The sequence below is a fragment of the Aedes albopictus genome, chromosome 1 (assembly GCF_035046485.1).
Source record: "Aedes albopictus strain Foshan chromosome 1, AalbF5, whole genome shotgun sequence".
In the NCBI taxonomy this organism is placed as follows: Eukaryota; Metazoa; Arthropoda; class Insecta; order Diptera; family Culicidae; genus Aedes; species Aedes albopictus.
This window is the reverse complement of record NC_085136.1, coordinates 244,314,156-244,338,962: the sequence shown is the minus strand read 5'-3', so window position 1 is coordinate 244,338,962 and position 24,807 is coordinate 244,314,156. Positions and strand designations below refer to the sequence as shown.

The window sequence follows — 24,807 nt, the reverse complement described above, 5'->3', positions numbered from 1 at the left end:
AAACTTGCGCTGTCGTAACTTTTATATAACATGTGTGTTGCTTGGGTCTGCAATCGAGGAATTCAGTCACAAATATTATCCATTTAGTGAGTTTTATGAACACTTCGCAATTCTTTAATTTTTTTAATAAAATTAATTCGTCTAGTAGTTTCAACTGGCATACTCTTAAAGTTCCTCGGAGGATTCCTTTCGAGTCCGACTGACATCAAGGAATACAATTAATAAAATGAGCATGCTGCCCAGGGGCAGAATTTAAAACCAAGTATCTCATCAATGAAGAATATAGTCTCTCCAAGATTGCAGAATTCTGAGCTATGAGATTTTTAAAATTTGCGTGTTTGTGGCACCAGAGGCAAAATTCTGTCACAAGTGTCCCATTTTGTGCAAGTCTATGTCATACTGATCAACTTTGCCGAAGACACCATCTTCCTAAGTTATTAGGATTCTGAGCTATACAATTTCTAAAATTTGCGAGTTCACTAGCGCCACCTAATGGCAGAATTGCGAAACAAGGTTTCCGTTTTATGTAAGTCTATGTCATACTGGACAATTTTGCTGAAGACACCAACTTTCTTATTTACCGGGGGAGCGACACTAGTTTTGCTGAGCCGAAAAACTTCAAAAAAAGTCGAAAAAAAAACCGGTAAACGCCGCCAAGTGGCAGAATTTTAAAACAAGTGTTTATTTTTATGTAAGTTTATGTCATACTGATCAACTTTGCTGAAGACACCAACTTTCTAAGTTATCAGGATTCTGAGCTATGAGATTTCTAAAATTTGCATGGTCACTAGCTCCGCCTAGTGGCAGAATTGCGAAACAAGTGTTTATTGTTATGGAAGTTTATGTCATTCTGATTAACTTTTCCAAAGACACCAACTTAATAAGTTATCGAGGAGAGCGACACTAGTTTTGCCAAGCCGAAAAACTACAAAAAAGTCGGGAAAAGACGAAAAAACCGGTAAACGCCACCTAGTGTCAGAATTTTGAAACATGTGTTTTTTGTTATGTAAGTTTATGTCATACTGCTCAACTTTGCCGAAGACATCAACTTTCTAAGTTATCAGGATTCTGAGCTATGAAATTTCTAAAATTTGCATATACACTAGCGCCGCCCAGTGGAGGAATTTTGAACTTCGCAACTCATCGTCAGTAAGTTATTGGCGTACCCAACAACTTTTCCGAAGACACTATCCTTCCAAATTATCAGGGTCTTGAGCTGTCGCATATCGTAACGTTTGCTTGACAACCTAATATGGTTTCTGTAGTGCAATTTAGCATCAAACTGTTGATAGTCCCTCTAGTGGCCAAGTTGCCAACTAATCCTATGAACCATAGTTCTAAATGGTAGATCTTTTCAAGCCCTAAAACTTTGCCGAAGAAAGTATTGCGCTAACTCTTAACACACCCGAGATAATAGGCCATACCCCCAAAAGGTCGAAAACCCATAAGCTTTTAGTCTCCTATTAAGCGGATTCCTATTGCGCCCCCCGACCAGTGATCTTATAAGAGTCTCGACTGTATATACAAAGTTATAAAATAGGTTGAAAGAGACTGGCCAGGGCCAGGGATAAAACCCAGTGCCCAGGAAAAATCAGGAACATTAAACATCAAACTACAAAGTCCGTCAAATGAATCAGAGCCTTAATTCAATAAAGCTTTCAACAACAGTATAGTATAATTTCCACAACTGTCGTATACACAATATTTGCGCCGATAAATAAATAACGTATGATGAACATCCAGCTACGCCTCTGACAACATCACGATTGGTAACCTCTAAAAAATTTCTTGCGCCCCGTTGTTGATCCTCATCATCATTATCCTCGTTTCGTTCCAACTACTTTGCGTGGTCTCCCAAAAACCAAACTGTCGTTAATTTATTCTTCATCATCACTTCGTCGTCGTCGTCGTCGCCGTCACCGTGGACCAAGCCAGTGCCAAAACGGACCAGAATGGTCAATTTTTCTTTTTAATGCCAGAAGCCACATGGCCATGAAAAATCATGAAGTTAGAGCCGTCGAATGCCTATATTTGTTGCAAAAACATGAAACTCCCTCAATACGGATTTCACCAGTGGTCATTCCGGTGGCCAAAGCGAACCAGAATATTCAATTGTTCTTTTTAATACCAGAAGCAACATGTCCATGAAAAATCATGAAGTTAGAGCCTTCGAATGCCTATCTTTGTTGCAAAAACATGAAACTCCCTCAATACGGATTTCTCCGGTGGTCACTCCGGTGGCCAAAACAGACCAGAATGGTCAATTCTTCTATTTAATGCCAGAAGCCACATGGCCATGAAAAATCATGAAGTTAGAGCCGTCGAATGCCTATCTTTGTTGCAAAAACATGGAAGTCCCTCAATACGGGTTTCTCCGGTGGTCACTCCGGTGGCCACATAAGACCAGAATGGTCATTTCTTCTATTTAATTCCAGAAGCCACATGGCCATGAAAAAACATGAAGTTAGAGCCTTCGAATGCCTATCTTTGTTGCAAAAACATGAAACTCCCTCAATACGGATTTCTCCGGTGGTCACTCCGGTGGCCAAAACAGACCAGAATGGTCAATTCTTCTATTTAATGCCAGAAGCCACATGGCCATGAAAAATCATGAAGTTAGAGCAGTCGAATGCCTATCTTTGTTGCAAAAACATGGAAGTCCCTCAATACGGGTTTCTCCGGTGGTCACTCCGGTGGCCACATAAGACCCCAATAATATTTTTACACATCACATCAATATGGAGCATGTAAAATTATTGAGATTTCATCATGAGTTAACCAACGCAGATGTGTTTAGCGCGGAAAACCGTTCAATTTCGTTACAGTCAACTCGTTGGCCATCTTGTGGGATCCCTGGAACCGGTTCCAGAAGGACGGGACATAACCAGAAACATACAGAAATAGTTCTCGACAGATTGTATTATGGCCTAAAGAAGTTTGATGCAAAAACTTCTATCCTGTAAATAATATGAATGTGCTTTCTAGCACATTATCGTGAAAAACATTATTTTCCGGATGTTCCGGATTTCCGGAACCGGTTCTTAAGAATTAGTCAATAATAATGTCTTTAATCAAAGTCCACGTGAATACCTTTTCAACGATTCTTGAACGGTCCTGATTTCTTGTTTGGTTGCAAAGTTATAGCTTGCCAAAGTTAGGGTCTCTAAAGCGGCATTTTTCAGTTGAAGCAGGTTCCCGGTGGCCACAGTGACCAAATCCGGAACTCTCCGGGGGTTTTGAAAACTAGACATGTGTGGCTTTCATTTGGGCCAAAGAAAATCAAAATCGGCCCAGCCACTGATTTTTGAGAGCCGTTCAAAGTTTGGGGTCAAAAATGACCCCAGGGACTAAGGAAGGTTAAAGCAAGCATAATTACTAGAATTAGGGCAACATATCGACATTTGCGTGCCTTAAATAGCCTAAAATCACAAAAAGTCATTTCTAAATTAAAAAAATCATATTCATATTCACCGAGCTCGGACTGAAGATCAAAACAGAACTTCAGCTACAGTTGATTACACTACGAGGCGCCACTCTCATTGTCTTGCTTTCTTTTTGTCATATTCATTCTCTGTGTCATGTTGGTGGGAGACTGCATTCGTTTATTTGGGTGCGTTTTCGCACTGATTGAACAACATTAGGCTGAATTTTTTAGGCACTGGCGACTACTTCATTTGCAATGAGGGATAGCGGCTCTAAAGGGGACCCAACAGAAATGACGACTACCAAATCCATGAACAACAACAATGTGATCGAGATTGGAGAAGCAGAGGACACGGTGTTTGCGCGAGGACTGGCGAGATCTCCACTACGATGAGCTGGTGTACCCACAAGCTCCCCGTAGGGGAGGTGAGCAAGGCTACTGCAGTCGGCAAGATCCTAGCAGGCTGGTCAGTGTACTCGTTTAGCATCTACGAGCCGTCAGAGACGTGCTTCAAGTGCGTGTAAGGGTGTAAAGTAGGCCATCCCTTATTTTGCAAAAATTAAAAATGTAAATGGTCCTACAAAAAAAAAAACTAAAAATCAACATTTTTAACCATATATATTTTAGATCCCGAAGGAAACCCATCCTATTTTGTACAATAACTTAAAACGAGTGCAGACTCGCAAAACTGAGCATATTTGATTTGATTCGTGCACCAATATCGAATTTGGTGCCGCAATTGGGTTGTTTAGTGAATAAAATATTCCTAATCTTCATAGCCTAATCGAAAGAGCTCATTTTACTGAGTGTAACGTAATTTAAATAGATTTCAATACATTTGTTTTGATGGTTACAATCACAAAAGAGTTTAATTTTCGTGGATAGAATGACAGTTCAATCGATAAAATGACAGTTCGACCCGAACAAAAAAAATCCCCATACAAACTATAAATTCATTTTATAAATAGTTCCCAGACTCCAAAAAATATGAAATTTTGGATTTCGACTATTTTTTGGGTGGAGAACCCGATTATGAAATAATCCGGATACCCCTAAAGAACTCAATCGACCACCATTTGGCTACCAAGATATTGGAAGCTTCCAACATTCTCCACTGATTGCCCAGCTACCGTAAAGCTGGAACGGATGCCAGTGTTTACATCTAACGATTTCGTCTTGTTGACGTTGATGGTAAGACCTGGAGCTGAGGAGCGATTGGCAAGATCATCGAGCTTGCTTTGCATATCGGAGCGCAGTTGAGCTAGGAGAGCAACGTTATCAGCCAGTTCGAAGTCATTTAGGTGCTCCATGGTAATGGACTGCCACAGCAATCCACGATTTGGTTCACGGATAGTCGCACCTACCAGGATATCGTCGATTACGATGAGGAACAGTAGCGGTGATAGTATACATCTTTGCCTCACTCCAGCAACGACCCGGATTGGATCGGACAATACACCGTTGTGCAGTACTCTGCACGAAAATGCCCTGTACTGTGCTTCAATGAGGCCGATGATTTTCTCAGGGACACCCTTGCGCCTGAGGGCTTCCCACATGTTTCCGAGATTGAGACGGTCGAAAACTTTCTCGTAATCAATGAACACTGTTCAGACTTGAAAAACTAGACCGGCCTGGCAACCCCAAAATAGGTTCCACACGCGAACAGTAGGCATCCTCTTTACCCCCATGATAATTATTGCGCTATCTCTTATCATGCCGGGTTACGTACAAAAGGCTGAATCACATAAGGCTGAATGATCAAAAGGCTGAAAGACATAAGGCTGAATGATCAAAAGGCTGAAAGCATCAAAAGGCTGAAAGATATGAAAAGGCTGAAAGATATCAACATGTTGAAAAGTTTTGAAAGTTGTAGAGAATCGAATGAAATGACATTTTGGACATTTATGGATAATCTATTGGTCTTTGATAAACATTTGACTCGACTTGAAAATGATCATAGGAAACAAAAGAATCTTTGCTCGAAAGTACATTTGGTCAAACGGTCATTTGGTCAAAACCCATTTTACGGAAGAGGAAGTATATGACATTCAATCGGTTTGACTATTCATCGAATGGACATCTGGTCACGTGAGCTAACTCTAACTGATGAAAAGACATTAAAGTGGAACATAATCTTATGGATTTCGGTATCATAATGTCTATGTTATTGTACTTTCTTCAGTATTATATCAGCCAATACCCCGTTAATACTAAACTATTTTAGCTCAAATTAACAAAGGATTTCGCCAACAATTTATTTCCACTCGTTTGAAGTATTATGTGTGTCAACTCGGAAACTAGGTTGAATGAGTCTTAGATGTAAATAATTGTTCGGGTAATTCGGGCAATAAGCGGTAGTTGAGGCAAAAACTATTGTACCTAACTGTTGCTCAAAAATGTTTGAACTTTGTTCAGTTCTAAATTTATAACGCATGCGAGCTCTAAATTGAACATCGAAATCCGCGAAACTAAAATGGCCATACCTTCACCATGTTTCCACAGATTTCAAACATTTTGAGCTCATTAGATTCAGAAATTCTTCTGCTATTGGAACCATATCTGAGCGTACCAGTTCGGTCAACATGGGTTTTGGAAAATCCGGATTTCCAATCATATGATTCAATACAATACAGTAACGGAGTTATTGGCATGAATTATCGAAAATCATAAAATTGCCTAAACCAATAGAGTCTGATCATCGGTCCATGAGTTGGCCATTCCTGATTAAGTTTCTCAAGGAACTCCGGGTGACTAAACAGGTTTATTAGCATCACATATCGACAGAAACTATTTCCCCCAATGTTGTGCGCATAAGAATTCAGAACCGAATTGCAGCACTGCAGTGTGAACGCGTTCAATTTGCATTGAAGTTCAAACTCGGCACACTGCGATCAAATATGTATATTTGAACATGCAAATTGAACGCGGTATGAACTGGATAGGACTGAACCCGTAGCATGCTGACTAACATGTTATCCTGGTATCTGTGATACTAAAATGGTCAGCGCATTTCACCCTTCAGTTTTGGCAATCTTTTGGGCTAATTCAATCTCCTTTTATTGAAGAGTGAACCAGTCCGACCATCGTGTGTTTCAAAAAATCTAAATTCCTGGAGCTGTATTTCAATATCCGAGACCACAATGTCGTACCAAAGGATCTATGATGCATTTTCCTGTGACATAACATAATAACGACCAAACATGTAGATGCGGCACAAGGTTCTAGTCCTAGGAAAGAAGACACATAGGATTTAATGATGAAGATAAGCGCATGTGAACTCAGAGTCGAATGGGAACCGAGCGGGCGCTCTTAAGCAGCAAAAGCTCTGACAGGCAAGTTCAAAGTTTGTCGACCAAAAAATTTAAAGTGCTCAGTTCATTTTTGGCTCACGTTCTGTTCGAATACAATACTGCTTGAAAGAATAACCTATTTTATAAGAAGGAGAAACACCTGGTAAAAAGTAAGCAGCTTCAACACCTGAACTTAAATTATGGTTCTTTCAACATTTTAAAAGAAGGAAAACCTTTGATAAAAAAAAAGATGCAGCATAACATTCAAACACAGTAAGAACAGCCTATGTTCAAAAGAAGGGAAAATCTCCGATGAATCGTTTTTAAGGAATATGCGCACGCAGAAGCTCGCTGCATTTTACACATTCGTAAGAATGCCAACACTGAATATATGCAAATACCTCAAAAGAACAGCCTATTTTTAATAGAAGGAAAAATCACTCACGGGAGAGTTATTAGTATGCAGATATTATCATCAAAGCTTTCCGCTTGGTCGTTATACTGTACTATTTGCGGCCACAATACTTACTCTTCCATCAGAGATTTTTCCCGCTTTTTTAGAAAGGCTGTTCTTTCGAGGTAAATGCATAGATCATAATTTAACCATTCAACTAGGCTACCTAGTAAACCTCCTTAGCATTAAAATCAATATAACCCATTCGCCTTAGTGGCATTTGAGGCCTGATATTCTTCGGCATAATGACACAGCACCAACGGGAACGACATTTCGGCAAATGCCACTTCGGGGAATAGTATTCCGGAAAATATAATACCTTGTGTAATACCATCTTTTAAATCATTAAACCCTCAGCTCAGATTCTATAGAGTTCATTATTATGCATATTTCAAGTTTTGGAATTTGCCATGTTTTCAGCCTTTTGTCATTTCAGCCTTTTGAAATTTCAGCCTTTTGTTACATATCCATAGTTTCAGCCTTTTGTATTCAGCCTTATGTGCATTCAGCCTTTTGAAATTCAGCCTTATGTTACCATCCCATCATGCCGTAGGTAGATAACGATACCATCGATCATCTCCGATCGGTATCGATCGTTCCCCATATTCACCACTGGCCCCATCGTATCACTAAGAATACGAGAGGCTGTCAGTTCAATTTCAACCGCACACTGTATCGCGTCGGACACAATTTACGTATAATAAATCGGTCGAGCTAGGAAGTTTTGTTTCAATAAACAAAGTGTTTTTTAATAAACCGATCGTCGTCGTTTTCTGAAATTGTGCGCGAGTTTTAAGAACACCTCCGAAGTATCAGCGATCACCAACGGTCCCGGTCAGTGTTAGAAACATTTTGGTCCTTCGAACCGGATGACCGTTGGACGATCGAATTGAAATTGGGCAAATTGCCTTGTGAACTCCGGTGCCTGTGAACAATAACACGCCGGTCAGTGACCCGACCGTAGTGCAATTAGCGCGATCAAAATCGCCATAGTGATCTGTGGCTCAACCGAGCGAAGAAAACCATAGGAAATTGAATGGGATTGCATGCCATCGTGCGCTGCTGCTAGCCTGAGTGCACATCGTAGCAAGCCAACGACGACGGACAGCGGTGGATCTACACTTGGCGAAATTGGAGTCATCTGGTGGAGATCGAGATTCAACGAACCAGGACGTGCTGTAGGATAACAGGGAAGTAAACTTGCATGTGGATCTGTGGTGGCGCCATGCATGCGGTGCACACTGGCAATTGTAGAGAAGGATGGAATAAAATGGTGGTTTGAAAATTACTGTTTCATTTGCATGCGAATTTGTGTCCCTGAAGTCTATGACGGTTGGTCTTTGGTTCTGCTGGCAAACTTTCGGCTTGTTCTTCACCTTGTTGGCTCCCCTCCTCGCAGTCAGCATTATTGGTCGTTCTGTTCTCTGTCAATCGTGGGCCGGAGGGTTGAGTCGCGAATCGCGGAGGTCGTGTGAATGTGCACAGTGGTCCAGAAAGCAGATCTGAAAGTGGTTAAAAGTGACTTGAAAACTTTGAACTGCAGTGTGAATAGTGTCCAATGATACAGCAATAAACGAAAGTGCAACCAATTTTGAACGTTGAAAAGTGGTTCGAGAGTGCTAAAATGACCAGTGAATTAAAGGAATTGAAGTCGCAGCAACGGCAGGTGCGGAGTACGTTTGAAGGTGTGAAGCAGTTCATCCTGAAGTACAAGCGGGAGAAGCATGAGACCCAAATCGCAACCAGGATGGAAATATTGGAGGAAGCGATGAAGAAGCTGTATGTGCTGCGACGAAAAATCGAGGTGCTCACGGAAGAAGCTGATGAGCAGGAGTTTTTGGGTTCAAAGGAGGAACCTGCGGAACTGAAGGCTCGCTTGTCTGCTCTCGTCGAAAAGCGTCAGCTCGAGAACAGCGCTGTCATCCAGCAAGCTGAAGACACGTACTGTGAGCTAAAATCGGCACTTCAGAACTTGCGCCCTAATGAATCAGCTACACCGTCAGTTCAACCCAGACCGACTGCCTTGTCTACGGTCAAACTACCAGAGATTCGGCTCCCCAGTTTCGGCGGCAAAATCCGAGATTGGGTAACATTTCGAGACATGTTTAGAAGTCTGATCCACCGTAATCAACAGCTGACGGACATCGATAAGTTTACTTATCTCAGATCGTCACTTGAAGGCGAAGCACTTCGGGAGATCGCAATGATTGAAATTACCGCTGCAAACTACATCATTGCCTGGGAAATGCTGCAGAAACGGTATGAGAACAAGAAACTAATTGTCAAGGCTCATATCGACGCTCTGTTCGCAGTAGAACCGCTGAAACGAGAAAACTACGAGGCATTGTGTCATCTCATCAGCGAGTACGACCGCAATCTCCAAATGCTGGACAAAATCGGCGAAGACACCCCGAAGTGGAGTACAATCCTTGTACACATGGTGTGCTCCAGACTAGATGCCGCCACCCTACGAAATTGGGAAACTCACTATGGTTCCACGGAGGTCCCAACGTATGACCAGTTAATGGAGTTCCTACGCAAGCATTGTGCTGTACTACAGTCGATAGTCCCAGCAAAGCCCGCTCAAGTCGAAGTGAAGAAGCCAAAATTCACCGTGAGTCACGCTCAAACTTCCGCTCCAAATTCCACCCGTTGTCCATTCTGCTCGGAAGAAATGCATTCAGCCTTCAAATGCCAAAAATTCATCAAGATGAAAATTCCGGAACGGTACGAGAAGGTGAAACGGTTTGGGCTCTGCTTGAATTGTCTTTCGTCGTCACACATGGTTCGAGTATGTACGGCTGGCGTATGTCGATACTGCCAGAGGAAGCACCATTCGCTTCTCCACTCCGGAGGCTTCAACAGTGGAAAGTCAGCTGCACCAACACCACAGAGCGACTCCTCCGGCCCACAAATTCAGAATCGATCACAGACGACAAACCCACAGCAACCACAGCCACAAGCCCAGAACCAACCAATCCAGACTCAGACAGCTGGTCCCAGTACCAGCTCCTTTCCCATAGCAAACACAACTTCGCTCTCGCAAACGCCACCACAACCCACCACAGATCCTACACTTCCATGCAATTCTCTCCCCGCCACAATACACACCCCATCTCGTCAAGTTTTGCTCTCAACGGCACTCGTTCGTGTGTTGGACAAGTTCGGAAATACCCAGCTAGCTAGAGTCCTTCTGGATTCCTGTTCCGAATATTGCTTCGTCACAACAAGTCTTTCGCAAAGGTTGAGGTTGGCGGAAACGTCCAGCTACCTGTCCGTAGCCGGAATCGGAGGATCCGTGGTCAAGTCAACAAAGAAGGTGGAAGCTAAAATTACTGCAAGATCCTCTCGTATCTCCGAGTACTCCGAAAACATCCAGCTTCACGTGCTTCCTAGACTCACCTCAGAATTGCCGATAAATCCAGTCAACGTGCAAGAGTTGGCCATTCCCAGCGGATTCATCTTGGCGGACCCGAACTTCCACAAGCCAGGTCCGATCGACATCATTATAGGCGCAGAGTACTACTACGACTTGCTCCGGGAGGACAAGGTGAAACTTTCCGACGATGGACCAACGCTGCAAAGTACCGTCTTCGGATGGGTGGTCTCAGGACGTATTTCTGGGAACGAGGTTCCTAAAACAGTTTCTCACTCCTGTTCCACTCTTGATCTACGAGAGCTCATTGCCAAGTTTTGGGAACTGGAGTCCTGCAATAGTTCGAGCACTTTATCGGTCGAAGAAACTATATGTGAAGACATCTATGAGAGAACGACTGTACGAGATAACGAAGGAAGATTTGTCGTAACACTTCCCAAGAAAGAGCACGTCATCAGCCAACTGGGAGACTCCAAAGCCATCGCTCTAAAACGCCTCCACGGAATGGAGAGAAGATTCGCAACGAACGAGAAGTTGAAGGTACTCTACATCGACTTTGTCCAGGAATACCTTTCCATGAACCACATGCGTGAAGTCGATGCTGGAGAAGACAAAAGGCCATCATATTATCTACCTCATCACGCAGTGCTCAAACCTGACAGCACCACCACCAAGTTAAGAGTAGTGTTTGATGGTTCCTGCCGCTCCTCGTCCGGAGTGTCCTTGAACGACGGCCTAATGGTAGGACCTGTGGTGCAGGACGACCTGTTCTCCATCATCCTGCGTTTCCGCTCTTGGGAATTCGTGCTAGTAGCGGATATTGCCAAGATGTACCGCATGGTGAAGGTGGTGGAAAGCGATCAGCCATTTCAGCGGATTTTGTGGAGGGATTCACCTGATCAGCCTGTCAGGACCTACGAGTTAACCACCGTCACCTACGGAACCGCATCAGCGCCATATCTGGCGACCAAATGCCTTCAACGGCTAGGCACAGAAGGTGAGACCTCCCATCCGACAGCCGCAAAGGTCGTTCGAAAGGACTTTTACGTTGACGATTTGTTAACCGGTACCGACAGCATCGAAGAAGGGAAAGCACTCGCCACGGAGCTCATTTCCCTGACAAACTCAGCTGGCTTCACGTTGCGCAAGTGGAGCTCGAACAGTGCCGAGCTGATGTCTACGATTCCAGCAGAACTTCGAGATGAGCGTACCACCCTGGAACTAGATTCGTCGACGTCGGTTGTAAAAACGCTTGGGCTTACTTGGGAACCGACCAAGGACATCTTCAAGTTTGCCGTACCACGCTGGAGCTCTGAGCCAACCATCACCAAGCGGGTCGTTCTTTCCGACACCGCTCGCATTTTTGATCCACTGGGCCTCCTCGGTCCGGTAACTGTCCAAGCGAAAATATTTCTCCAGCAGCTTTGGAAGCAGAAGTCGGATTGGGACGATGCCTTGCCAGAAACCTTTCAGGCCTTCTGGAACGAATTTCGTCGGAACGCCGGCGCTCTCGAGTCTCTCTCGGTTCCACGATGGACCGGCTTCAGTAGCAGTTTAGCATCGGTGGAACTGCATGGGTTTTGCGATGCGTCGGAGGCGGCATATGGTGCCTGCCTGTATCTGCGGTGCGAATCACCGGACGGATCAGTTACCGTCCGCCTCATCACTTCGAAATCGCGCGTAGCACCACTGGAAGACCTCTCGCGCAAGAAGAAGAAGCAGTCGATCCCACGGCTTGAATTATCATCCGCTTTGCTTCTGAGCCATCTCTACGAGAAGTTCCGGAGCAGCGTTCACGTTTCTGCCAATGTCTACTTCTGGACGGACTCCATGATAGTCAAATGCTGGCTCTCGTCACTTCCTTCGCGTTGGCAAATGTTTGTGGCTAACGGGGTGTCAGAAATCCAGCACATTACTAAGTCAGGAGTTTGGAATCATGTAGCTGGGGCCGACAATCCGGCGGATATAGTATCCCGCGGGATGACACCTGCCCAGTTGGCTTACCAGTCCATTTGGTTCGAAGGCCCGTTGTGGCTACGCCAAGATCGAACCAATTGGCCAAAGTCAGCAGCCGTTCAATCAGAGTTGGACAATGCTCTGCTGGAGGAAAGGCCAGCAGCATCGCTTCCCGTTCAAGTCAAGCCACCCAGCTCCATTTTTTCGCTCCGATCATCGTTCCCGGCACTAGTCCGACTCGTTGCATGGATTCGTCGGTTCGCACACAATGCAGTTCCTAGACACCGAGCTTGCAAGCACAGCGGAATCCTGTCGACATTCGAACTCAACAAAGCAGAGCTACAGCTAGTACGATTATCCCAGTCGGAAAGCTTTCCGGCGGAAATCGCTGCGTTATCCAAGAACCAGCCCATCAGTCCATCGTCGAAGCTCCTTGCAGCAAATCCCTTTTTGGTCGAAGGCGTACTTCGGGTCGGCGGCCGGCTGCAGCGTGCTCCTATTGCAGAAACCCGCAAGCATCCACTGATTCTACATCACCAACATCCACTAACGAAGCTGATAATGGATCACTATCACCGAAGACTGTTCCACGCTGGACAGCAACTCGTAATCAGTTCCGTCCGAGAGAAGTTCTGGCCAACGCGAGCTCGAGATGTCGCCCGTTGGACCATTCATCGCTGTGTTCCCTGCTTCCGGAGCAAACCAAAGGTCCACGAGCAGCTGATGGCCGACCTACCTCCCGTTCGGGTGACACCCGCAGCTGTTTTTTTGAAAGTCGGAATCGACCTATGCGGACCGTTTCACAAAGTGTTTTTTAATAAACCGATCGTCGTCGTTTTCTGAAATTGTGCGCGAGTTTTAAGAACACCTCCGAAGTATCAGCGATCACCAACGGTCCCGGTCAGTGTTAGAAACAAACACCAAGTAGAGAAACTCTTGGAATTCATTGATTTGCTCCAGGATGATACGGAACGTGACAATACCCGAGCAAAGGCGGATAACAAAGTGATATCACTTTGATAATAAACTGTGTTATCGGTGGTATCATTTTGTTATTTTTGTTATCATCTTTTGCAATTGATGATAACCACATGATAACAAATTTAGTTATCGATAATTTTGGTCTATCGCGATAACATAAAAATACTAAATGATAACAAAATATGTTATCAATTTCCAAACGCATATTTCAAAGCATCTCCAAACTGAGAGTCTGATGAACCTCGAATCTAAAAATAGAGTCTGCTTTCCACCTTCAGTGCGACTGTAGTACGAAAGCGTTGCTTTCAATTACTCTCACTCTCACTGAGTCCCGTTGGTATAGGGGCTATCGGCTGCGACCGGCAATCACTCGATCAGGGTTCGAGACCCGCTGAGCGCAACAGTAGAAAACATGGGTTGTGAATTATAAAAAAACGTTTTTCATTTGCTGATTATGTCGGTAAAGTAGATTTTTACTGTTTTCGTCGATAAAATAGCTCTAAATGATAACTAAGGACTGTATCGGAAATTAACTATATGTGTTCAAAACATCCTAAAAAATAATTTATTCAAGTTATAAATAATTTTATTTTTGGAGGTACTATATAAATCCTCAGAAAAAGGAATGGCACTTTTGCTTTTGTAAAAATAATTATTTTACATGGTCATCCATCTCAAAGTTTAAACGCATGATCTTGAAATTTTGGACACCTCTTAAAAATTTGAAATTGCGGAAAAATGGATTTTTTTTTGATTTTTTAAAATATAGGGGTAGGCGGGGCAATATGGACACCCGGGGCAGAATGGACACCCTCAATATTTTGAAATATGCAAACTTTTTTGAACTTTTAATGAATGGAGAATATAGTCCATTTATCAAAAACGTAGTTTCAGGAAAGAAACATTCGAAATTAAAATTATACTTGATTTTACACGAAAAAGTTGCGTCCTCCGTTTTTTGTGCATGGAAATTATAATTTTCACACCATCTAAAATAAGATTTAGTGATTAATTTATTGCAGATCGATTGAAACCTGATATTTCTAGAATACATGCAAGTAGTTTTGCTGTATCTACATGCTTAACATGTTTATATTTTCTTCTTATTATATCAAAAATCAAGTTTGGAAATATCTTCTGCTGCCGGGGCAAAATGGACACTCACCTTTTTGAAAGAAGCGGCAAGGGAAAAATATAACCTAAATCACAAACCCACCAAATTCTTCGATTTCAGTATATTTTCGATTAAATGTTCATTACATACGGTGAAACAAATTGGTCAAAAAACGAAAGCAGTGAAAAATAGTTGTTCTAGGCACAGCTGTACATGCCGACAAAAACGAAGCTTTATCCAAAACAGCCTGAATTTAAATTAACTGAACAAAAATGAACTACCTCGGCGTATTATTCATCCATAATAGTTGATTTGTAATGAAATGACTTTATAGGTGTAAATAATGTACGAAATTCGTAAAAGTCTCATGTTGTCCATATTCCCCCATGGGGGTGTCCATTCTGCCCCGTATGCTTGAAGACGGTCATGAAAAACTAACATTTTTCAAAACACTTTTTGAAAAGGATAAATCATTTTTTTTCGTGAACATTCTTATGCAATAGATGCTAAATAGACTTTAAAAGGATACATGTATCAGAAAACTAAACTTTTTTGACATCTTGCCAGGTAAAGTTGGCAAAAATCTTAGGGTGTCCATATTGCCCCGCCTACCCCTATTAGCACAAATATATTCTTTCTCAGATTGCTGATAATATAGGTAAAAAAATTTTTTCAAGAAAAAATTCGATTCCATTTTAGCGCAATTCTTAAAAATGAAAAAAGGTCATTTTTCAGGGACCCTATTTTTTGATGCTCATTCAAAGCACGATTACGCAAATAAAAAATACATCAAATTGATGATTCAATTTTTTTTAATTGGAAATATTTTTAAACTTAACGACGAGGTAGCTTTAGTAGAGAACGGAATTGTATAACCTTTGAAGATATTTAAAACAGACTGTCAAAGTTCGACAAAAAATTAGTGTTTTTTTAGGATAGATCATTTTTTAAATGTTGAGGGTTTTTCGATCATAAATATTTTTTTTTAAAGTTGGTGTTCGGTGATATGTTATGTGTACATAACTGCTAACAATAATTAATATTTTTTGGATTTTTCGCCGTACAAGTTTTATTCGCTACAGGTTATTGAAACGCTGAAAAATCTTTAAAAAAAAACAACAATTTGCCCAAATCTTTAATTTGTGAGATGTATTCATTCTACAATATTTTCAATAATGCTAAACATTTTTCAATTTTTTTCAGGCTGTTCTAAACTTGACTGTATTGTGAAGATTTGATAGAAGAACCGAAATGATAAGACCAAACATGCTTCGAGATAGAGCATCCTGAATGTTTATAGTTAATTTCCGATACACTCCTTATAAGAGATTGTTCCTTCTTATCATCAAAGGCTGTTCTTTCTAGTTGCGCTATTATCAAACATGGTTAGAAAAGAAAAGATGACTGACTCTAGCTTTTTCTTCGTACTCGGCGACACACTGTGCATGATACACTACCGCCATCTGTTGAGCGAGAAGCGCGAAAAACATTATTTTTTGCTGGATTCAGGTTAGTGAGTACCATTTTGACGGTAACTCAAATCACACTAAAACAGGTCAACATCGAAATTGCGTCGAGTAAACCCAATTCACCTTTTTTTGTAAATGTCTTAATAATGCAAACTAAATTATTTTAATGTGCCGGATTTATATGGCATGTGTAAGTAAAATGAATAGTATGAAATTTTCGATTAATTATTTTTGAGTGCCCATTGGAATAATAACATGAATGGTTGTATCCACCCAAAAAATTTCGAAGGAAATTTGGTCACAAGGATAAAATCTAGTGTCTGGCATCCGAAAATCTTCCATAAGGCATTTGACAACTTGACTTACACAAAAGTATCATTTGAAGTAGAATTATTTTTGCAAACCTATTCGTGTATCGTACAATGGAATATGCCGTTCATCATTTCCTTCTAACCACCTTTGCTGTTATGTAGTATATTGGCAGGCAAACGGCTTATTCTATAAAAGACTCCTCCTTCTTTTTATAATATGCTGTTCATTCAAACTAAGTTGGATAGATAACGAAGACACACCTTCAATTTACATGAGCAGAAACTGTAACAAGAAAAAAACCTAAACTGTAATTGTAGCGCAGTAGTTTGGCGAATATACAGTAAAACTTTTCATCTACATGTTTTGCTTTTTTTTTTAATTCGCTGTTTTGTCTCCGATAGATCCAAAGAACATAATTGCAGCCTAGTGTCCTTTGTCCTAATGAGTTACCATCTTTTCTTTCTCATTTTCCATAACACTGGTATATAATTCAACTTCATGCAAAAATGTGGAACTCTACAAGTTAACGTACTGTTGAAACAGTCATTCTGAGGTGCGTCCAATAGAATGGCTGACTTTTTTCAACTGAAATTTGCCTTCTTTAATCAACATGCTGTTCTTTTGGGATATTTTGGAATAGGGTCCTAAAATTAAAGACGAAATCTCGCTTATATTGAATAATACGAACAAGCAAGGTATTCTAATCGGAATTATACTTTACTCGAACTTGAAAAACAAAGGAATAATGAGAAAACTCGAAATAAGTAAAATGGTAAATAGTTCTACTTTGACATTTGAGGTCAACCTTGTGTGACTGAGCTCGACATTTTTTGCACTGGGATTTCAAAAATGTTCCTATCTGACATACACGGTGAAAAAAAAATCACTCAAAGTATGTGTAATAAGCTAGGGACGAGACAAAAAGCTAAAAAAATAAAAATTATATATTTTCAACTACGGTTAATAAAAACGTCAAAAATTGAGTAAATATGTACTCTTGAACCATATATTGTGGTTTAAAACAAGAATCCCGATAGGACTTTAGGAGCCTATTGAGATTTTCTTTTATTGGTGTTCAAAGTTGAATGATAAAATGACTGTCATTAGTTACCACTATTATAGAAATACAACCTTCTTTAAGTAAGGTTGCCGCATTTTTGTTTTTAACTCAATATTCATTACATGAATTTTGAGATACACTTAAGATACTTAAGAATTTTTAGATACACTTATATGAAAACCATTTCCATTTGAGAGTTATCTCATTCAATGATTTTTAATTTTCCTGGAGGGAAGGGTGATTGACACCACGCTAAAGTGTTCTGGTCTTCCGCTGGAGTTCGGCCAAATCACCTTGAGCTTTAAAAACAAACAATTCACCAGAACTTCTGATTCTCATATTTTTCTGGGGAATGTCCCATTCTGGGGAATGGATTTCCGGGGAATGTCCCATTCTGGGGAATAGATTTCTGGGGAATGGGTTTCTGGGGAATGACATACAATCATCCACATGATAACATTTCAATAATATATTTTGTTATAGAACATGTTATTGTTGTGTTATTGATTCTCTTCCAGGAACATTTTTATGTTATGATATTTGTTATTTTGCCGCTTATGACAGACAAGTTTATAACAAAATATGTTATGCTATTAACTTAAAAATTACTGATTCCATTATTCAGTTATTAAGCCAAAATTACATATTGTATTATACTGTTGATATTTTCTTCTGCTCGGGCTCCGTTTCAACTATAGGTACTCTTGGTACCGACCAGGGTCGTGCAATTTCGAAAGGAAAACATGACGTACGACGACTGTAGCAAATCGTTTCCCATGCGAACGGACTGCTGTGATGCTTCATCTCTCACCCAGCAACACACTCGTTCATTGCTGCTACAGAAACAAGTGTGTATGAAACATGGGATGATACACTTGGATTTTCGTTTCATTTATGAGTCATTGAAATACTTCATCATGCTAAAAACACTATTTAAACCACATTTTTAAATAGTGGTGCACGCCAATAGAATGATAATTATGTTTTATGAAAGAGGATAACAAATTCGACCACTTAAATCCAATTAACCGGCGCCCGTAACCATTGAGAGACTAGCGCGCACCAGTGAGACACTAATGCTCTGACGGGTGAAGCACAAGCAATGCGCCCGGGTGGGAGACTACCGAGTGCTACCATGAGTGAAAAAGTTTTTATTAACGACCGAGTCATTAGAAAAATGTATGAAACACTTGAAGTGACTCATTCAAATGTTGCATGAAAGTATATCATTGAAACGAAATTGTACGCCCCTGGTACCGACATTAGCCAAGTCGACATCGAAGATAGCCAGTGTTTCTAGCAGGATCTGACCCCGCTGGTCCGTGAGACGGCTTTCCCATTCCATGGCCCAGGCATTAAAGTCACCTGATATTACCACCGGCCTTCGCCCTGTTAGCACGGTCGTTAAGCGGTCCAGCATTTGCGTGAACTGCTCGATCGGCCACCGCGGAGGCGCATAACAGCTACAGAAGAAGACCCCGTTTACTTTGGCGACCATGAAGCCCTCATAGGTAGTAGACACCAACTCCTGAACGGGGTATTTACCCGTCCCAGTGGCCGTTGCCGGCGGGTACTCGGTATGGGTCCGCTATGATGGCGATATCCGTGTCCCACGCAGAAACTGCCTGACAAAGCAGTTGCTGAGCCGCATCACAGTGGTTCAGATTCAGCCGCGTTACCTGCACTGTGATTTGTTGTTCACTGCGCCTGCGGCTTTCTTAAAGGCCGAGCACATTGGACCACCCATCGGATGTCTGTTGTTCGAGGATTTCCCGGTACAGATCATGCAGATGGGCGGACTCGTGCAGCTTTGGGCCTTATGACCTTCAGTGCCGCATCGCCTGCACAGTTTGCGCCTGTCGGGGCCTTTGCAGTTACACGACTTGTGTCCTGGTTCCAGACACCTGAAGCAAGCCTCTGGTTGCTCGTGGAATGTCAGGTGACATACACACCAACCCACCTTTATGTGCCCTATCTTGACGGACTTTTTGACGTCCGCCACAGGTAGTTGAACCAAAGCTATCTGTGTCCCTGCTGGCCCTTTCCGTAGCTTAACGGCTGCGGCGGCCACCTGCACATCGCACTGTTGCCGCAGTGCCGTGACGAGCTCTTCCACTTCGGTGATCTCATCAATGTCCTTGACCTTCAGAGTCGCCTCATGTGTTTTTTTTTTTAATTTTTTTCCCTTCTAAACCATAGGGGGAAAATCTGCTCAACAAACACCCTAACAGAAAGGTTAGGGTAGTGTGGGGTTTAGGCCGTCTTCTACAACAAAAGTAAAAGTCAGGACTACTCTATCCTCGACCCACTAAAACACATTCCTATGGTCGCCAAACCGTTCGTCTCTCCGGAACCACCAAGAAGGCATTGCTTCAGAGAGGGGCTAGTGCACATCGCACCCTCAAGGTTAGCTGCGTAGCCTGCAGCAACGAACATCGATGACTCGCTTTGGAGAGTCCATCACGGTAGCATGCTGGCGTTTAGCCAGTTTCCCGAGTGGTCTTCGCCACTCCCTTTGTCCTCGGAAGGCGGGCAGGGTCAACCCCGCCCGCGCCCAACTGCTTTGCAGACATCAAGAACTGATGCCCACGTGCAACCCGATCTGACCTGCTGAAGGCAAGGGTATCACTACCCTTCAGGCCCTATCAGCTGCACCAGACGGTTGCTGACAGCAGGGTCTCCACCTGCCCCGACCCTTGCCGGGGACCCCTTTCCAACCGCGGGCTTGGATCCAACCCAGTAGACCGACGCCACGACAGCACTGCTACCGGGACTTCCTCTCCGCGGCCACTTAATCGCTGTAAAGGTCGATCTCGACCGCAGGGCGCCGGTATGACCTACGAAGCCGACTCCAAACTCCAGGACCACCTCTTGTACTGCATCTGGACTAGCCATTCTCCGAGTCCACGCGCCACCTCCTCTGTAGCTCCCAGACGATATGGGTGATAGCCGTTGAAACGGCGGTCCAGCCAAACTCATCTCTACACATCCTCTGGACCAAGTTGTCCGGGTTTGTGTCCTCCCCGCATGTGGCAAGCATGCGGTCACGCATTGTGCGAAAACGCGGGCACACGAACAAAACGTGTTCCGCCGTTTCCTCTTAACTGTTGGAAGCAACCATGACCTGTAAGGACCTGTGTCAGGTGAAATGTAACTTCCCCATGGCGCCTACATATTAATCCAACTATCTACCCTCGGTATCAACCTATGGGTCCACCTTCCTTTGGTGGAACTGTCCCACGTGCGCTGCCATTTGACCATAGAGGCCATCCTGGCAGTCTTGCGTATGCCTCTTGTGCCGCGCATTTCGAAGCACTCCATGTCCTCACTGATAAGAATGCTGATAGGCACCATACCAGTAATGACGCAGAGAGCGTCGTGTGACACGGTACGGTACGCGCTCGCAACCCTCGGGCACATAAGCCTGTAAGTACTTTCCAGCTTCCGTCGGTAGCATTTAGTACTTAGCGCGGTACCCCAAGCAGGGCCGCCATACCTAAGCATGGACGTAGCAACACTAACCAGAAGCTTGCGCTTACTGGCGTACACTGCAGAGCAATTGGACATCATCCGGGACAGTGCCGCAATAGCTGTGGAGGCTCTTTTACAGGCATAATCGACGTGGCTACCGAAGGTAAGCTTATCGTCGATCATCACGCCCAAGTGTTTGACGGAGCGCTTTGACAGGATAGTGCACTCTCTTACACTGATCTCCGTCTGCTGCTCCGACTTCAGGTGGTTAGCAACCGTCACCTCTGTCTTGTGGTGAGCCAGCTCCAGTTTCCTGGACCGCATCCACGCCTCCACAACCTTGATCGAGTGGTTGGTAGTCAAGTTTACCTCCTCGATCGTTTCACCGTAGACTTCGAGCGTAATGTCGTCGGCAAATCCGGCAATCACCACTCCCACTGGGAACTCTAACCTCAACACCTCGTCGTACATGACATTCCATAACACCGGACCCAGGATGGAACCGCCTCATGTGTAATTGCCCTCACCTGCACACCCTCACCAAGGACCTCTTTTGCCAGCCTCTTGTAGGCGGCGCCCTTGTGTTCCTTCTGGCGCTACAGCTCCAGGATCATCTCGCCCGTACGAGTACGTCTAATACTGCGTACGTCCCCTGATAAAAAATATCATAAAAATACAATAAATTTTATTGTTACAACACCATTTTTTCGAAAAATATTCACCATTATACGTATTGTAATTTACACAGCACACTCACCATCACCCTTATTCTTCTATACCATTCGGCGAATGGTAAATGGCACTTTTACAATAAAAAATGGTGGTCGTTATGTATCTTAACCATAAAATTTTGAGAAAATTTTCATATACTTTTTCGCGAAAAACAATAGAATGTATTGTGTTTTTATGAGACATTTTTAGGGTAATTTTCAAAAGAAAACAATATATCTTAATGTTTTTTCATTGTTCTTACAATACAAATACAATTAATTGAATGGCGTCAAATGGATCGTTGTTACAATAAAAATACAATAATATTTGTTGTTATTTGTAAGCAGTTTTCGCTTTTGAACATCCATAGAATTTATATTTCTCGCTAACATTTATATCCAGCATTTACGAGCACTAACGGCCTCCAGAATGATATGCACATTTTATGATAAGAATCAAACACTCTGATGTCTGTCTGGTAAGTATTGCTTGGCAGCTGTTGATAAGATCTTTTCAAATAACTGCCAAATATCACAAGTCAGACCTCAGGTCGTATGATCCATACCATAAATCGTTCACAATTCATGTGGCCATTAGTATCTGTAAATGCTGGAGAAAAATGTTACCGAGAAATATGAATTCTTTGGGTTTTCAAAGGCGAAATCTGTTTACATAACAACAAATATTATTGCATGTTTATTTTAACATCGGTTCAATTGACCCCATTTAACTAATTGTATTTGTATTGTTATCAATGGTAGTTTACTATTTACTAGATTCCTTTAATTTATTGGAAAACATTAGAAAAATCATTGTTCATCTTTTTCTTGTCGTAACATCCTCACTTGGCTAAACCTGCTTTTCAGCTAGTTTTCTATAAGTACTTCCTCAGTTATTCATTGAGAGCTTCCTCTGCCAACACGCTTGACGTCTGTCAGTCGTTGAAGTTTTAGCGAATAATATTCGATAACCGAAACATCTACAGTACTCAAAAACGAAAACAAAAAAAAAATATGTCAAGTGATTTTGTATTTGATTATACAAACATGATCCAAGCAACAATAATATTTATTGTTATTTATATGTTACGAATTGTTTTCAAGTGTAATTGAGAAATAAACACTTTTTTAATAAATAGTCCATGAGAACTTTGCAGGCACTTTTGCAACTATTTAAAAACAACTTAAATCAATTTTTACTTATAGTAATTTTAAATTATTATAGAACTATTGAAAAACAATCGAATCAATTAGTCACTAATAAAGCTAATGTTCACTTATTGTACGAACTATATGGGCTTGGTTTCTATTGTAAAAAGTAACAATATATCTACTATGTGTTTTATTGTGAACAATAAAACCAGTCATATATTAATAATATTTACCATGTAATGAATAGTAATTTTTTATCCGGGTCGGCTCCAAGACCCTCAAGCTTGGCGTCGCTTCGCATCGTCTTCAAGACGCCCGAGTACTTGGACTGTTCCGTCTTGATGACGATCGCGTCGCCTATCTCACGCTTGGCACCTGCCCTCCTACGCCTTGGCTTGGCGTCCTGCACTACTACCCTGCGGATTCGTCTTCTTCTTCTTCTTCCGCTCTACCTTCGTCCAAGGGGGGGGGGGGGACCCTCCCCCGCGTCGTCGAATGTATGCTCTAATTCACAAAGGTAAACAGAAGTGGAAGAACTTAGAAAATTTAAATCCTTTATTTAGTTTGCGGTTTTTTGCTATTTCAAATATCTAAGCTTCTCATTTGTAGAGGGTGTCCCCAACCCCTCCGATGAGGCTTTGTGAAATTTAGGCCCCAAATTTAGGCGTATAAATGTACTCAGACCAAAATCTTATTTCCTCAACATTGCCGATCAAAGCCGCACCTCAAGCCTCGCCGCGGCAATTTTCCCCGGCGCGACGCAAGCCCGATGGGCCATGAAAAGAAAAATTGTACATTCATCCGACCGTTCAGTCATGCAATATAGAATATTCCTCCGAATGTACAAATTTATGGCGGCAGCGGCGACGACGGGAGGCAGTATGTATAGGGAAAAACTCAAAAGGAAAACCCGCGTGACGGGGCCATCGCGCCATTGATTCAGCACTGTAACGTTCGTTGTTGCAAAAAAGGGGAATAAAGGAAGAAAGAATGACCCGAAAAAAGGGGGAAAATATAAATTGTCTGTTCGCCATGTTGGGTGAGACGATGCCGTTAGTATGAGCCGTAGGAAGGGGTAGAATTGTTCTCAAAGGGCACAGCCGGAGCGATATATGTACGGGTACTTGGTAGTTTTTCGGCTTTCAGTCACAGAAAAAGCGTTGATTATTCTAAATCATTGCCTACGTTTCGATCCTATGGTTGGGATCTTCATCAGGGCTCGATATGAATCAACTTGTGAAGATCGTGTTGATCACACGGTGGAATGTCGTTTGCATTGGGTTCGGGCACCTGTTACAAAAATAAAAGAAATTAATTATTACAAAGGATTAACATATCACAACATATAGAACCTTACAAATACACAAATTAGGAACATCACAAATTGATGCAGCACAACACATAACATAAATGTGCCCTGTTATCCAGATGGATAACATCATCCGATCACAGGATGACGAGGTTTCATGTAAGGGTTTGTGTCCATCAGTCATCCTGGAATTGTATTTTAGTTGGCAGTTTGCCTTTTAGTTCACAGCATTTGTCGCTGTGTTCATAGCTCGGTTTTGTCTAGGAAAACCAATCCTTATCGGGCATCCCGTTTCAGGGTTCGATACTTGAGCTCAAGAACTTGAAGTCCGTGGCAGGGAAAGGTTTACATGTCTAGCACTTGACCGCTGCCCGAAATAGCCTGAAAGTTGGCAATCAACAGTGGATTGCATTTCATGTACCTCTATTCAGTCAGAACCCTATAAATGTGTATTAAAACTCGGGTAATATTTACAAGGTAAAATAAAACATATAGCACAAAGAACGTACGAATATAATATTTATAACACATTTAACAATTATTCTGTCTTATAATTGTAACAAATATTTATACCCGTAACACAATCCAACGTTTGAGCAAGAATTTTTCGTGAGTCGTTCACCGATTCACGAAAAATTCAGCTCCCATATGCTTCACATCCTTCATAACAATAGTGTTAAGGCCATAACTTAACACTACGATAAAGATAAATAACTTAACCTAAACTCA

General features: G+C 42.2%; 1 protein-coding gene across 1 annotated transcript; it reads left to right on the top strand.

Moving 5' to 3' along the window:
* The first annotated feature begins 8,792 nt into the window (after nucleotides 1-8,792).
* LOC134291407 (uncharacterized) lies at nucleotides 8,793-13,343 on the top strand. The gene has a single exon (XM_062859122.1). It carries the CDS (start codon nucleotides 8,793-8,795, stop codon nucleotides 13,341-13,343), a length of 4,551 nt encoding a protein of 1,516 aa, XP_062715106.1.
* Nucleotides 13,344-24,807: the final 11,464 nt, after the last annotated feature.